At 58.4% G+C, this 15,582-nt stretch overlaps 1 protein-coding gene across 1 annotated transcript; it reads left to right on the forward strand.

Moving 5' to 3' along the window:
• Positions 1–11,872: 11,872 nt before the first annotated feature.
• On the forward strand, positions 11,873–14,246 carry LOC134562873 (zinc finger protein 239-like). The gene is made up of 2 exons (XM_063420499.1): positions 11,873–12,347; positions 12,864–14,246. Exon 2 carries the CDS (start codon positions 12,989–12,991, stop codon positions 14,003–14,005), a length of 1,017 nt encoding a protein of 338 aa, XP_063276569.1. The 5' UTR covers positions 11,873–12,347; positions 12,864–12,988; the 3' UTR covers positions 14,006–14,246.
• Positions 14,247–15,582: the final 1,336 nt, after the last annotated feature.

Genomic DNA, 15,582 nt, shown 5'->3' on the forward strand with positions numbered 1-15,582 from the left:
AGATGCCCAAATGTCCCACAGTGACGTTCCCAAGCTCCAGAACAGGACCCCGGGCCACCTCCTGCCCGTTGTGCAGCCAGGTGAAGGTGACAGGGGCTGAGCCCACCTGCAGTGAGCAGTGCAGGGTCATGGGGTCACCTGTGTGCACCTGGTGTGACAGGGGACCGGGGGTGATGGTGGCATTGGCCACAGGCACTGTGGGGACACAGACAGGGCTGGGACTGAGCAAGGTGGGATGGGGCTGCCGTGGGTGGGGTCACCCCCAGCCCGAGGGTCCCACTTACCCAGGACAGTGGCATTCAGGGGGACACTCTCGGCTACGCTGTTGCCATCGCTGACCCGGCAGTGATACTGGCCGCTGTCATTGTCCCCAGTGTTCCACAGCTCCAGGTGGGGGCCAGAGCTCAGCGGTGCCCCCGAGCCCCCCTGGTGCCAGGTGAAGGACAGGGGACCTGTCCCTGCGGCCACTGCGCAGCTCAGCACGAGGCGGTCCCCCAGTGCCACCTGTCCCCCAGGGGGCTGAGTAAGCAGGGACACACCTGAGAGTGGAACCCCTGCAGGAGAGGGGACACAGGAGGGACTGGGGTCATGGGAGGAGCGGGGGACACCAGAGAGCAGTGAAGGACTCAGGGAAGGGGAGGATCAGAGAAGGGTGGGGGGATCCCCGTAAGGAAGAATGCGGCCCAGAGTTGGGGGAGAGGATTGGAAAGGGCTGGAAGGGACCCCAGGGATGGGTGGGAGATTCAGCCAGGGGACAGATGGAGAGGGTTGAAGGGAAGCACAGGGAAGGTTCTGGGGACACAGACAGGGATGGTGGGACCTGTGCACAATGGAGGGACCTCGGAAAGGGAGAGGTGAACCCAGGGAGGGTGAGGGGACCTGGTGAGGGATGCAGGCACCAGGGAAGGTGATGGGAGGATCCAGGGACAGACCTGGGAAGGCAGGGTGACAGGCAGAGGGTTGAACAAGGATGGGGGACCCGTGGAGGTTGCGGGAGCTCCCCGTGCCCATCCCCGCACTCACTGCGCACCGTGACGCTGAGCCGGGCGCTGCTCTTCTGCACGGTCCTCCCCTCGGACCACACCAGGCATCTGTAATTCCTTGAGTGGGAGACCCACACGGCGGGTACCAGGAACTGCGGGGACCCCTGCGGGCCCCCCACCAACTGCCCGTCCCGGATGAAGAGGTGCAGGAGGGAGGCTCGGGCCCACAGGGGGCTGGGTGTGCTGCGGCAGCTGAGATTGAGGAGGGACCCCTCAGTGACTTCAGGGGGACCGTCCAGCACAGGCACTGAGAAGAGCTCTGGGAAGGAGAGGGGAGGGGAGGACTGTGACTCTGAGTCCTCTGGGAAGTGGCTCTGGGGCTGTCAGGATATTGGAGTTCCAGCCGTGGTGGTGCTCACCGTGCACTGTCACTGTCACCGGCGCTGACTGTGACTGCCATAAGTTCACCGAGCCCCTGCAATGGTAGCGGCCCCTGTGGTGCAGCTGCAGCGGGGACAGGGACAGCTCGGTCCCCCTGAGGGACCCCCCCAAATCCTTCTCGTCTTGGTAAAATCTCACCGTGCTGACCGACAGGACCTGCCTGACCTGGCAGCGCAGTGTCACCTTGTCCCCCTCCAGCAGTGGCCGTGCTGGCACCTGCAGCACCAGCCGGTCTGTGGAACAGGAGGGTCCCAAGGCATTGAGGGGTTTGAGCCAGGTCCAAGGTGGGGGTCCATGGCACCAGGGACATCTGGGTGGAGTCTCCATTGCACAGGAGGATCCCAGGGACAGCAGGAGCAACCCCGTGGCAGAGGTGTCCCCATGGGTGTCCCATCCCCCTGGGATGCCCTGGAATGCACTGGGATGTCCCTGTGTGCAGGGGACAGGCTCTTGCCACACGAGGGATACGAGACCACCCATGGAGTAGAGCCCACCCAGACCTATCAGGGGCCACCCTGATCATTCAGGATACCCACTCACCATCTAAGACTGTCACAGGGGGGCTGCGTCCACTGCCAGGTCTGTCACATGTGTAGGTGCCCCTCTCGGTGACAATGACGTAGTCTCGTCTGTTCTGCCCCCATTGCTGCCCATCCCTGTACCAGGTGGTGGCACTGGCGGCCCCCAAGCCGTGGCAGGTCAGTGTCACCCGGTCCCACAGCACTGCTGGTGTCCAGGGGGGCTCCACCAGGAGCTGGGTGGTCTGGGCGCCTGCGGGTGACAGGGGACACCAGCCTGCCAGGGCCACCATGGGGATGGGGACAGCAGGGTGGAGACACGGCATCCCCTGAGGACTCACCAGCGAGGCCGAGGGTCTGGGCTGGAAGGGAGAAGGGACAGGGCTGGGTGGGGGTGGCCCTGCAGGGACAGCAGCACCCGGGGGATGAGGTGTGGTGTCTGTCCCCAGACTGTCCCCAGTGAACACTGGTGTAGCACAGAGGTCTTGAGGACAGGGACACCTTGGTCACCCTATGCTGAGGCAGGACATGGGGACACTGTAGGCACCCCATGCTGGCACAGGTCACTTCCACCATCCTCACAGCGCCTGTCCCCACAGCCACATCCCCATGGCCCTGTGCCCATGATCCCATTCCCATGGCTCCTGTCCCCATGCCCCATCTGCATGGCACGTGGCCCTTGTCCCTGTCCCTGCAACCCTGCCCCTGTCCCTGTCCCATCTGCCGCCCCGGCCCAAAGGTTCCTTTTGCCACATCCATGTCCCCACATCTCTCTCCCCCTGTTCCTGTACCCACATCCCAGTTCCCCTGTTCCTGTCCCTTTGTTCCTGTCCCCAAAGCCACCCCACAGCCCCGATCACCTCCATGCACTGGGTCTGCTGGCCTTGGGGACCTCAGGGGACCCCGCAGCCCCCCCGTGCCTCCTCCCCACTGCTCTCTGCCTCACCAGGGCCCATCCCTGGGGTGCCAGGCCTGTGCCCGGGGCACTCACCCCACAGGAGCAGTGCCACCTTCCTGGCCATCCCCGTGTCCCCGGCCATCCAGGCTGGCTGTCACTCGCTGCTGTGGCCACCGCTCCCCTGTGTGGCAGCTCTTCGGATTGAGAGGAAGGAAGAAAGGTCACAGCTCGTCCCCACGAGTGGTGGCCCTTGTTGTGGGCAGGGTGGGGGAAAGGTGGAGACACAGGAGGGGACAGGCTGGGGACATTAGGGGACAGTCTGGGGGCTCACTGGGGGATGGTGTCCCCAGGATTGGGGGACTCGGGGGTCCTGGGGAACCAAGGATGTGTGTCCATGAGAATGCGGGTCCAGGAAAATTGGCGTCTCCATGCCTGGGGGGATTCAGGGATGGGGCTCCTGTGGGAACATGATCCCCAGGGATTTTGGGTCATGGGATGTGGGTCCCAGGGTTGAAGGTGCAGGGGAAAAAGGGGACCCTCGGCAAGAGGGGTTCTGGGGGAAGAAGCAGCCCATGGGATGGGATAGAGGCCATGGTGGTCCTGGGCAATGGGAGTGATGGGATGTGGGTCCCAGGGAGGAGAGACCAAGGGAATGGGGGTGTCATGGTGGGGGTCCAAGGGGAATGGGGGTCCCAGGGATGGGCAATGGCTGGGTGCTCAGAGGGGTCCCAACTCCTTCCCTGAGTGCCTCAGATTTTGGGGTGATGCAGAGCCCACCACAGCCCCTACAGTGTGCTGATGGCCAGGGAGACACCCAAGGATTGAGGCTCTGGGTCTGTGCCCCACACACCCCTGGGATTTTTCCCGTGCCCCCCATTCCCTGCCTCAACCATCCCAGGGAACACCTGAGCAGGTAACAGGTGGGGGGATCCCAGGAAGGGGAAAAGTGGGGTGAGGGGTGCAGGGAGTGGCTGAGGGCTGTGGGAGATGAAAGATTTTCCCTTTCTCTTTCCTGCAGCACAAGGAAGAGGCCATTCATGCTGAGCCCAGGATGTGGGTTCTGTCCTGGGGGGGCACAGTCAGAGCGGCCCTGCCTGCAGGGAAAAGAGCTCCTGTGGTGTGGGGACACCTGGGTCTTGTGCCAGGGTCTTGTCCCAGGGGGGTCCTGGTTCTGGGGGTGCCACATCCTTGGGGATTCCTGTCCCAGAAGTTGCACATCCTGGGCACCTCTGTCCTGGGGGGCACCTGAAACAACCTTGCCCTGATGATGGTAAATGCCAGGATAAATTTGGTTCATTTCCCTGATGGCAAATTGGCTGAGACAAAATTTTACATCCATGAAATAAAGGAAATAATCTTTTCCCATTTTTCCCCAATAAAAATAAACTCAGAAATAAATCAACCTGGCAATAAAATGGTCTGGATAATAGAATCCTTTTAATCGTTGCTGTCCCTACAAATCATTCACAATAAAACACAAACAAATCAGAGAGAAATGAGACTTTTTGGTTCCCTTTGGGAGCCCATTGGTGCATTCCACAAGCCGTGTTTGCTTGTGGCTGACACCGAGTGTGGAATCTCCTGAGTGTCCAGCAGGTCCATGGCATTGTTCCCTGCCTGCTGGGCTCAACCCAGCCCATGGGGAAGGCTTTGGCTGGGGCACATTTAGGAACTCTTCCCATGTTTCTCATTCCCACCCTGAATCTTGATTTACCCCCCATGGGTTCTGCTCCCCAAAGTGGAGAAGCTCAGTCCATCCTTGGAACAGTGCACAGGGATGAGTGGAAATGCCCGTGTGTCCCTCAGGCTGTGCTTCCCTGGAAAATGCACTCCGCGCTGTCTTGAATTCCCCTGCCTGGGAACTCACTGCTCCTGCTGGGACACCCCGGCTCCCCAGACCCACGTGTGGAGCCCCTGCTCAATATTTCCACACTTTTCACTCTCTTGTAGTGTCCCCATGCAGAACCCAAACATTCTTCCCGGGAGGTTCCAACGGGCTGCAGGTTTTGTTCAAGAAGGAGGGTTCCAGTCAGGTTGTGGAGCAGATGGGTGTGGGATTTGCAGCACTTCTGGGGCCCTCTCAGCCCCTTGCTGAGAGGGACAAACTGATCATTTGCTGCATTTCCGGCCTGCTTCCCTCACAGCTGCACCTGCAGGGGCGGTTTCCAGCCAGCCCTGCTTTCCAAACCATCAAAGGCCCTCCCAGAGCCACTGCTTGGGCTGCCATTGGCTTTTGTGCTTCTTGCAGGGCTGAGCAAGCCACAGGCAGGCCTTTTCCCCCCACACAATTCTCACCTTTGCAGCAGCTCTGAAGCTGCCACAATCCAAGCCAAGGGGGCAGGGGGGACCCTCAGGTGCTGGCTGCCCCCTGGGGCTGGCCAGAGCAGGGCTGGCCAATGCCCATCCCTGTGCAGTGGGGCTGGGCCGTGGCTGGGCCCCACACTTGGATGGCCAGTGGCTTCCAGGAGGAGGAGTAGGGGAGCTCCTTCCTGCCTGTGGCTCCATTCCCCAGCTGCTCTTGATTCCTCAGATCATTCAAGGGGCAAGTGAGAATGGAGAAGTCTGGAACCGGTTTTCTCCCAAAACCCCAGATATCCAGAATGTCCCAAGCCCTCAGGACAGAAACACCATCGGGGATATAGTGGGGACTAGGAGAGAGCTGGGGGAACCCCCAGTATCTTCACCCAATCCTAATTTACATTGGCTCAACCCGTCGCCATCAAACTGGCCCAAATCAGCCATTGCCACTGTAAAAACTGCAGTTTTCACAGTGCTGTGGAGGAGGAGACATAAGGGTTCTTGTGTGTAATGGATGCTGGGGGAAGGCTGCAGGTTTTGTTCCTTGTTGGGGACTTTCCCTGGAAATCGTTCCTTTTGTGACCTTTTGGAATCTGGATCTTTTTGCTGTTGCTGTTGGTTTTGCTCTCTCTTCACTGTTTCAGGAAATTGTTCTTCTCTCAGCCCTTTGGGGTCTTTGCCTTCTGTGCCTCCAAGGGGAGTGGGAGAGGCAGCAGCCCCAGGTTTTTAGTGTGTTGGAGGTGAGGATTTTTTCCCTCTTGTTTTCTTTCTCTCCAGGTGTTTTCTCCCATGTGTTGCTAAGAGAGAATAACGACCATCCCTAAGAGGGACTAAAGAAGCGGCCAAGGTGGGGGAAGGGGTGCAGCTGGCTGGAGCCTCTCAGCCCGTGGGGTTTTTCTCTTGGGAGGGGCAGAGATTCAGCAAGATTTTGCTTGGGTGTGAGGGGAAGGGCTCAGCTCCCAGCTCTCTCTCCATCTGGGAATCAGAAGGAACTGTCAAACTGCTTACAGCAGGGAGAATTCACTGCCACCGCCAGAATCTAGCCCTGTATGGCTTCTTCCTTACGGTGAGTGAGCCTCTGCTCAGAAGAGCAGCCATCGAACTGCGACCTTATTGACATCCCCTTTGACTGGAAAGAACCTTCACCAGCTCCTCAGGCACCTCAGGGAAAACCCGGGACCCCGAGCTCCTCCTCCTGTGAGGGAGCCTCTCCTGGCTGCGTTTGGAAGCCAGGCTGCCGCTGCCCAGCCCCGCCGTTTTTCTGCCTTTGCTCTGTTTTTTTTCTACACTGGAAGTCAGCACCGCGTGCCTGCTGGGACACCCCGCGGCTCTTGCTACAGCTGTGGAGTTTCTGTTACTTTTTGTTTGGCCACTCTGGGGTCTGCTCGCCTCTGCCATTCCAGCTTGCTGCTTCCGAGGTTCCTGCTACAGCACATTTCACTATTCAGTGGGAAACGGGGCAAATTCCCCACCGTGAGTTGGTAAAGGAAACTGCTCTTCCACCTTTTGCACCGGCTGCGCCTGCCATTTCCAGAGAGAGACAGCGAGAGAGAGAGAGAGAGATAAAGAGAGAGATGTTGAGTTTCTGGTTGTTTGTCACTGCCATTGTTGTTGTTTTTTTTGCCTTTTTATCCATATATATGTGTGTTATTAATGACTCAGATCCCAAGTGGGAATGAGTTATAAAAGTTTTGTAACAATAAAAAACCACTAAAAACAATAAAAATTAAAAAATGCACAAAGCAAAAGGCTCCTCCACAAAATGGTGGCTTTTCCTTTTATACCCCTGGTGCTGCATCAGCTTGATGCATGTTCATTTTGATTTTGCACAATCTCAGCCCCTGTCACTCTCCTCAGCGCCAACGCAGTTTCATCACCGTGGTCCTCAGGGCCATCATTGGATGAAGTTCTGCTCCTCTTAAGGTCATGCCCTAAAGGCTTGGCCAGCAATGGTCCATGCAAGGTAAACCCACAAAACCCACACCGCAACACACAAAACCATCCCCATTAAAATCAACCTTGCAACCGGGCCACCACAAGAACATCAACCACTCCACAAGACATCTCACTATCCCAACACTAATCACAATATTTATTCAACAATATAATCAATAATGTAATATCAATTCATATAATAGCCAGCAAAAGTCAACTTCCATTAGCTTGTTTCTCACAATGCATTCTAGTAAAGAACAGTTATTCCTGCTCCCATATCTTTGCCTGCAAGCCCCTTAATTTCAAAGTTCTAATAAGTATGAGGGAAAGGGGTTATGTTTTCCATTCCAAGGGAGGTTCCTGCCTTCCTTGGCAGACACCTCTCTTTCAAACCAAGACATATTGGCAGCCCAAAACTGAAGAATTCTGTTCCTAAAGCCTGAAGAGCTGAACAAAGAATCACCATTTCTGCCAGTTCCCAGGAGCAAAAAACCAGATCCTGTGCCCCCTTGGAACTGGGATGGGAAACACTAAGCCACCTGGCGTACTGGGAGCACTGGGAGGGTGATTGTAGAGCCTCTGGAAGCATGGGGATTGAGAGGAACCAATCTGATTTTCATTTATGTCTCAACATGTGCTATGCATGAGGTGAAAAATTACTCCAGAGGCTGTACATGTGCTGGGAACCCTGTCCCAGGGAGGCTTCATGAAACAGCCGATCAGGGGAGAGAAACTTCCATGAGCGGGCTGTGAGTGACCTCCCACTGGCTGGTGGGACAGATGCCTCAATGCCCAGGAAAAATATCAGGGAAAAATGCCTAGGAAAAAGTGGGGAGGAAATCACGCTATGGGAGGAGCCGTAGCAAATAAAAGCAGTTACCTGTGACACAACAGGAGCCATTTTGCTTTGGGTTTCTTGGGGGGATCAGGGGCTTGCTCTGACGGTCAACTTGGCTCTCATCCCCCCATCTCCTCTTCCTCCCTGACTCCTTCTTCCCTGTCCACAGCCATTCTTCCCTGCTTTGCTGCTTCTGGGAGGCAGCTCGTTCCTGTGACAACCTGGTGCTCCACTGCTTCCCCAGCCTGGTGCTTCACTGCTTCCCCATAGCCCCAGTCCTGCAACACCAGCCCACACCCAGCTTGCAGCCATCACTCACTGATGCCAGAAACATGGAGGTGCTGCCACTTGGAAATTGTGCCCAGCCACTCACAAAAGCCACGAGGGCTCGCCACACACACACTCCATCTGCTGAACTAATGCCAACGGTGTGCCTGGGGTTCTTGCAGAAACGCTGTCCCTGTTTTCTGTTTCTCTCTGTGTCTCTCTTTTTCCCTCTCTACTCTCTCTTCTAATCCCCCTTTGTAAGAACACTTACCCACCTTTATCAATAAACAGTTCTCAGATATAATATTGCCATGTTTGTGCTTCATTTTTATTCAAGAAACTGATCAGAAAGAATCCTCCCTGACTGCTCCTTTTACAGGGGGATGGAACAGGGGGAGTGGGAGGGGGAATGGGGAACCCCTGGGTGTGCTGCAAGCACTGCGGGGAGAGGAGGGGGAGGTCACTGAGGGCACTCGGAGCACTGGGATGGGGGTTGGGGAGCCCCAGCAGGTACTGGGAAGGGGATGGGGGAGCCCCTGGGGGTACTGGGAGAGGAAATGGGGAGCACAGGGTGCCCTGACTCATCACCAACTCCCTTGGAAGGATGGGCAACCACTGGAGCCATGGTGGGAGCACCCCCAGTGTTCTCCAGTGCCTCCTGCTTCCCAGGGTGTCACAGCTTCTGTTGTAGATGTTCATAGATGTCATTGGGTTCCCATAGTTGCCCATGTGGCCCTTTCAGCTCCAGGTAGGTCGCCTGAGGATCCTCCCCGGGGGTGCCAGGGAATCTGGGGGGGCCCTGTGGGAATAAGGGGGGGTGTGGAAGGGGATGGGAGGTCCTGGGGATGTGGGTAAAAGGTGTGTCATGGCTGGAGGCTGCACTCACCTTTCCTGGTGCTTCCTGGCAGCTGCAAAGGAAAACTGGAGGGATGACTTTGGAGTCCCAAGGACCCCCAGAAGAACCACCAGGTCCTCAACTCCCCCCAGGTCCCCCCAGAATCCCTGATGCTCGCCAGAAACCCTGAACCACCCCACTTCCCCCAACACCCTGAAGCCCCAGAACCCAGAGCCTGGCAGAGAATGGGAGCCTCTGAATTCCCAAAAATCCCTGATGGAACCCCCAACATTCCTGCAGGACTCTCCAAATCCACCCAAAATCTTTGAGGACCCTGAGTAAAGGTCCGGAGCACTCAGCACTGCCCAATTCAGGGGCTGTGGGTGCCGCCCATCATCCCCACATTCTCGGTGGCACCCAACCTCCCCAGGGCCCCTGTTGCCCCCATTGTTACCCATCCATGTGGTTCTGCCAATGCCAGCCCAAAACTCCACCCATGAGCAGGACCAGGAAGAGAAGGGACCCGCCAACCCCAGTGGCCACTGCTGGGGACAGAAGGGACATGTCAGGGTCACCTGTCACTCTGGGGGTCCTGCAATCCCAATGACCCAGTGTGACCCCACCTGTGTTCCAGTGTCCTTGTGGTGTCACCTCCAGGGCCAGCTTGGGGCTGAGTGCCCAGAACACGCAGTGCCGGTCCTGTCCCAGCTGGTTGGTGGCCACGCACTGGTAGGTGCCCGAATGGCCCACATTGACGTCCCCAAGCTCCAGGGTGGGACCCCGGGCCACCTCCTGCCTGTTGTGCAGCCAGGTGAAGGTGACAGGGGCTGAGCCCACCGGCACTGAGCAGCGCAGGGTCACAGGGTCACCTGTGTGCACGTGGTGTGACAGGGGACCGGGGGTGATGGTGGCATTGGCCACAGGCACTGTGGGGACACGGAAAGGGCTGAGGCTGGGGGGAAAGACTGGCACCTGCTGTGGGGGAATGGGGGAGTCTGCATGGTGGCACCTGGAGTCAGAGGGTCACCTTCACCCAGTGTGTGACACCCAGTGGTGGGGACTGTCACCTGGGATGGGCTGGGGATGGTGTGGGGGGGTTGAGGTGGAATGGGAATGTGTTGAACTGTGGGTGCTGTGGCTGGGACCACCCTCACCCCAAGGGTCCTTCTCGCCCAGGACAGTGACGTTCAATGTGGGGCTCTCAGCCACGCTGTCCCGTCACTGGCCCAGCCCTGGTGTGGCCACTGTCCCAGTGTGGTGCAGCTCCAGTGGGGGCCTGTGGCCAGCAGTGTCCCCAAGTCCCCCCAGTGCCAGGTGAAAAACAGGGGACCTGTCCCTGCCGCCACCGTGCAGCTCAGCACCAGGTGGTCCCCCAGAGCCACCTGTGCCCCGGGGGGCTGTGCTGACAGTGACACCCCCGAAGGCGGGACTCTGTGGGTGGGAGGGGACACAGGAGGGACTAGGGACATGGGAGGAGTGGGGGACACCAAGGAACAGTGAAGGACTCAGGGAGGGGGAAGATCAGAGAAGGGTGGGGGTACTCAAGTAAGGAAGAATGCGGCCCAGAGATGGGGGGGAGGATTGGAAAGAGGTGGAAGGGACCCTAGGGAAGGGTGGAAGATTCAGCCAGGGGACAGATGTAGAGGGTTGAAGGGAACCACAGGGAAGGTTCTGGGGACCCAGACAGGAATGGTGGGACCTGTGGACAATGGAGGGACCTCAGAAAGGGAGAGGTGCACTCAGGGAGGGGTGAGGGGAACCAGTGAGGGATGCAGGGAAGGTGATGGGAGGACCAAGGGAGAGACCTGGGAAGGCAGGGAGGCAGACAGAGGGTTGAGCAATGATGGGGGAGCTGGGAGGGCTCTGGGGGCTCCCTGTGCCCATCCCCGCCGGGCGCTGCTCTTCCGCACGCCCCCCCCCTCGGAACGCACCTGGCAGCTGTAATTCCCTGAGTGGGAGACCCCCACGGCGGGCACCAGGAGCTGCGGGGACCCCTGCGGGCCCCCCACCAACTGCCCATCCCGGTAGAAGAGGTGCAGGAGGGGGGCTCGGGGCCGCAGGGGGTTGGGGGTACTGAGGCAGCTGAGATTGAGGGGGGACCCCTTGATGGCCTCTGGGGGACCCTCCAGCACCAGGACCGAGAAGAGCTCAGGGAAGAGAGGGGAGGGGGATTTGTGACCCCAACTCGCTGGGGCAGGGCTGTGGGGGTGCTGAGGTGTGAGGTGTGGGGTGGTCACCGTGCACTGTCACTGTCACCGGCGCCGACTCCTGCCACCCCCATGATACCCTGGAGTTCTTCCAGCCCTGGCAGCGGTAGTGGCCACTGTGGTTTAGCTGCAGAGGGCACAGGGACAGCTCGGTCCCTCTGAGGGACTCCCTCACCTTTGGAGAAAAGGGGAAGGAAGCGAGGTCAGGTCTCATCCTCAGGTGTATCTGGCTCTTGGTGGGGGCAGGGTAGCCACAAGCTGGGGACAGGCTTTATCCAGGGTGAGGACAGGGTGGGGACAAGGCTGGGTGGCACACAGTGGGACATGGGGTTCTCAGGAGTGGGGGCCTCAGGGGGTTTTGGGAGCCAGGGATGGAGATCCAGAGGAATGGGGGTGTCCCAGGGTTGGGGGGTCCTGAGAGAAGAGGCCTTGTAGTGGAAGGAATGAGTGGGAGAAGGGTCCGTAGAAATGTTAAGAATGGGCAAGGAGACCTTCTTCTCCTTTTAAAATGCCTTTATTAATCAGCCTGGGTGGGGACTCAAAGGGTTGCACTCACTGCCAGTGCTCACTGGAAAGAATGCAGAGGAGAAGATTCAAACAGCTTAGCCTGAAGGCAGAGCTAGGCCTAAAGGCAGAACTAGGGTCTCCGACCTCGCAAGAGTCCTGCAGGTGACTATTCTCCTTTGGCTCACTGACAGTCTAGGGGGTGACTCTGAGCAAGTTCTATGTTGTCGGGGCGAGGTGACTGTATTGGCTCAACAGATAGCTCAATGTTCTACCAGCACCCCTGTGTGGTCCGCTTCGCTGCTTGGGCGCTGGCTCGCTGGCTCCAGGGGTTTTTATCCAGTGGTCCCACTTACGATTGTTGCTCGGACCCATGGGAGTCAGCTTCATTACCCTACTGGGCAGGCTGCTGGTTGCTATGGGAAACACTGGGGAGCAGTGGAGGTGGAGCCCAACAGGGCATAGAAGCCAGGAACAGGAAATATGGCAGGGAACACAACAACCAAGGTAAGGATACAGCAAAGGCACAAAGGCCTAACAGGGTACAGAAACAAGGAACTAGGAACACTGCAAGAGACAATTACTACAACAACAAAAGGGTAGGGGTACAGCAGGGGTACAAGGTAAGTGTTGACAGTAATGTCTAACAGCAACTTCTTAACTTTTTTGTCCTCTACACTCCCCACTTGTTCCTCTGTCACCCCACTCTTGGTCCCATCCTGCTCCCATCCCTGTCCGGATCCCATTCCCAGTCTCATTCCCTGGCTCGGCCCCGCCCCTCGCCGGCTGCAGCCGCCTCCGGGCGCTGTTTGCTCCCAGTTCCCTCCCAGTGCTCCCAGTAAGAGCCACACTGAGAGGGAAAGCGCTCCCGGTTCCTTCCCGCTGCTCCCACGATCGCTCCCGGTGCCGCGCGGGGCGGGGCCGCTTTGGAACCGCCTCGGGGCAGAGCGCGGCTGCTTTTTGGTGAGGAGGAAGTCAGTGCCCCTTTCCCCCTCTCTCCTGCTCCATCTCCCAGCCCAGCCTGGCCCTGGCTGCAGGACAGCCCCGCTGCTGACGCTGTCCTGCCGGGGATGCACGGGGGGATCTCCTTCCCCTTCCCTCTGGCAAATCCCATCCTGTCCTTGTCCTTCCTCCCCCAGACACGGAGCTGAGCACGGAGCCCAGGGAGGACAAATCCCAGCAGCAGAACCTGGTGGGAGAGGCCGTTTGGAGCGGCTCCACGGCACAGGAATCCATCGGGCAGGAAAAGCCCCGGAGATCCCTCATGAGGAGGGGCTGCAAACGCAGATCTCGGGGATCCGAGGAGGAAAGACCCATCCTGGGCCAGGAAGGTGGACAGAGCTCGGATCTGGGTGTCCATGAGCAGCTTCACGATGAGGAGAAGCCCTACAGATGCTCAATGTGTGAGAAGAGCTTCAGGTGGAGATTCTGCCTGACCCAGCACTTTGTCATCCACACGGGAGAACGGCCCTACGAGTGTGGGGAGTGCAGGAAGAGCTTCAGGCAGAGCTCCCACCTGACTGCCCACCAGAGGAGCCACACAGGGGATTGGCCCTATGAGTGTGAGAAGTGTGGGAAGAGCTTCAGCAGGAAATCCAACCTCACCTCCCACTGGGGAAGCCACACGGGGGATCGGCCCTACGAGTGTGGGGAGTGCGGGAAGAGCTTCAGCCAGAGCTCCCACCTGACTGCCCACCAGAGGACCCACACAGGGGAGAGGCCGTACGAGTGTGACCAGTGCAGGAAGAGGTTTTCCACCAACGCCCGTCTCTCCAAGCACCTGCAGACTCACACGGATGAGAGGCCTTTCTGCTGCCCTGACTGCGGGATGGGCTTCAAGCACAACCCCAACCTCGTCAGGCACCGGCGCATCCACACCGGGGAGAGGCCCTACAAGTGTGGGGAGTGTGGGAAGAGCTTCAGGCAGAAATCCACCCTGGTTGTCCATCAGAGGAGCCACATGGGGGAACGGCCCTACGAGTGTGTGGAGTGTGGGAAGAGCTTCAGCCAGAGCTCTAAACTGATCAAACACCGGAGGAGCCACACAGGGGAGAGGCCCTACGGGTGTGATCAATGCAGGAAGAGGTTTCACACCAGCTCCCTTCTCCTCAGGCACCATCGGATTCACACGGATGAGAGGCCCTTCCGCTGCCCTGACTGCGGGAAGGGCTTCAAGCACAACCCCAACCTCGTCAGGCACCGGCGCATCCACACCGGGGAGAGGCCCTACGAGTGTGGGGAGTGTGGGAAGAGCTTCTCCTGGAGCTCTGGCTTGACCTAACACCAATGGAGGCACCACTAAGAGAAGCCCTGTGAGTGCCCTGAGTGCAGGATCCCCCCTGGATGATCCCCTGTGAGCCCCGGTGGGCAGAGCCCTGGTGATCCGTGGTGCCGGTGATTCGTGTTGAGAAGATTCCTGCCTTGGGGCTCCACATCTCTCTGGCTCCCCGTGGAGCTTTCTCTGGACTTTCTCTGCAGTTCTCTTTGTCCATTCGAAACACCCAAAACCGGGGTAAAAATAAAGATGTTGAACTAAGACAAGGACGGGGAACATGGAGGGATCTTCCAGGGGATGTGGGGGATGCTGATCAAGGACTCCATACCCTGGTCCCCATGTCCGCTTCTCCCAGTTCCCAGTGTCCCCAGTCCAGGATCCCTCTGTCCCTGCTGTCACTCCCCTTGCCCCCTGCCCATTCCCATGTCACCACACTCCCAGTCCCATCCTGCTCCCATCCCAGTCTGGATCCCATTCCTGATCCCTGTCCCATTCCTGGTCCCAGTCCTGTATTCCAAGTCCCATTCCCAGACCCTGACACCATTCCCGGTCCCTGTCTCATAATCCCTGTCCCATTCCTTGTCCCTGTCCCCTTTCCCTCTCCCCATTTCCATCCCCAATCTCATTCCTGGTCCCTGTCCCCATTCCCGGTCCCTGGCCCCATTCCTGGTCCCTGTCCCCTCTCACTGGATGCTGCCACCATCACTCTGCCTCCCCCGCCCCATTACCATGGAAACACCATCCTGTCTGTGTCACCGGGACCCCCCCATGGGTCACACCCAGCACACCAGAGGTCCCCGATCCCACAAACAGGGTCCCCCCGCACTGGGGTGCTCTGGGATGTCCCTGTGTGCAGGGGACGGGCTGTGGTCACACCAGGGGGTGCCCCATGGAGCTGAGCCTGGGTCACAGATCCTTCCTTCCATTCCCAATAAACCCATCCCACTTCAATCCACCTCCTACCATCCCTCATCCCTCAGGGCCTTGATTCTCTCAGGACCCCCCATTCCCCCCGCACCCCATCCCTGGCACCCCATGCACTGACCCCAAATCCCTGGAGCCCACGTTCCCCTGGGCCCCCCTCCCTGAGTTCCCCAGCCCTGGGGACCCCCATTCCCATTGCACCCCCATCCCAATGGCTCCCCCTGCTCAGGACCCCCCATTCCCCAGGGACCCCCCATTGCCCTGGACACCCATCTCTGTCTCCCCAAACCCTTGAGCCCCCCACTCCTGAGAACCCCATGTGATGCTTTGCCAGACCGTGCTTCTCAGTGGCCAGGTGACCAGAAGTTCCACCTGGGGAGAGGGCCCTTGGTGGCCCAAGGGCTTAAAAGGCAGAGTGTGGGGTGGCCCTGTGGCTTACTGTGTTTTGACTTGGAGTGTCTGTCCCATCCACGCTGGAACCCAGGAGCTGGCAACTGTCTTGTTTTAAAAGAGAAATGTCTGCCAAGGAAAGTGAGAACCGTCCTAAAATGGATATAAAACCCATGCCTAAAATTTTAGGGGTTTCCAGGAAAAAATGCAGGAAAGTCTATAAAAGCTCTTTACTAAAGATTTTTTTTGAAGAAAACAGAACAAACAAG

Source organism: Prinia subflava, chromosome 31, assembly GCF_021018805.1.
Source record: "Prinia subflava isolate CZ2003 ecotype Zambia chromosome 31, Cam_Psub_1.2, whole genome shotgun sequence".
Taxonomy (NCBI): Eukaryota; Metazoa; Chordata; class Aves; order Passeriformes; family Cisticolidae; genus Prinia; species Prinia subflava.

Coding starts and splice junctions, on each gene's coding strand:
- LOC134562873 (XM_063420499.1), top strand. CDS start 12,989: ATGAGGAGGGGCTGCAAACGCAGATCTCGGGGATCCGAGGAGGAAAGA.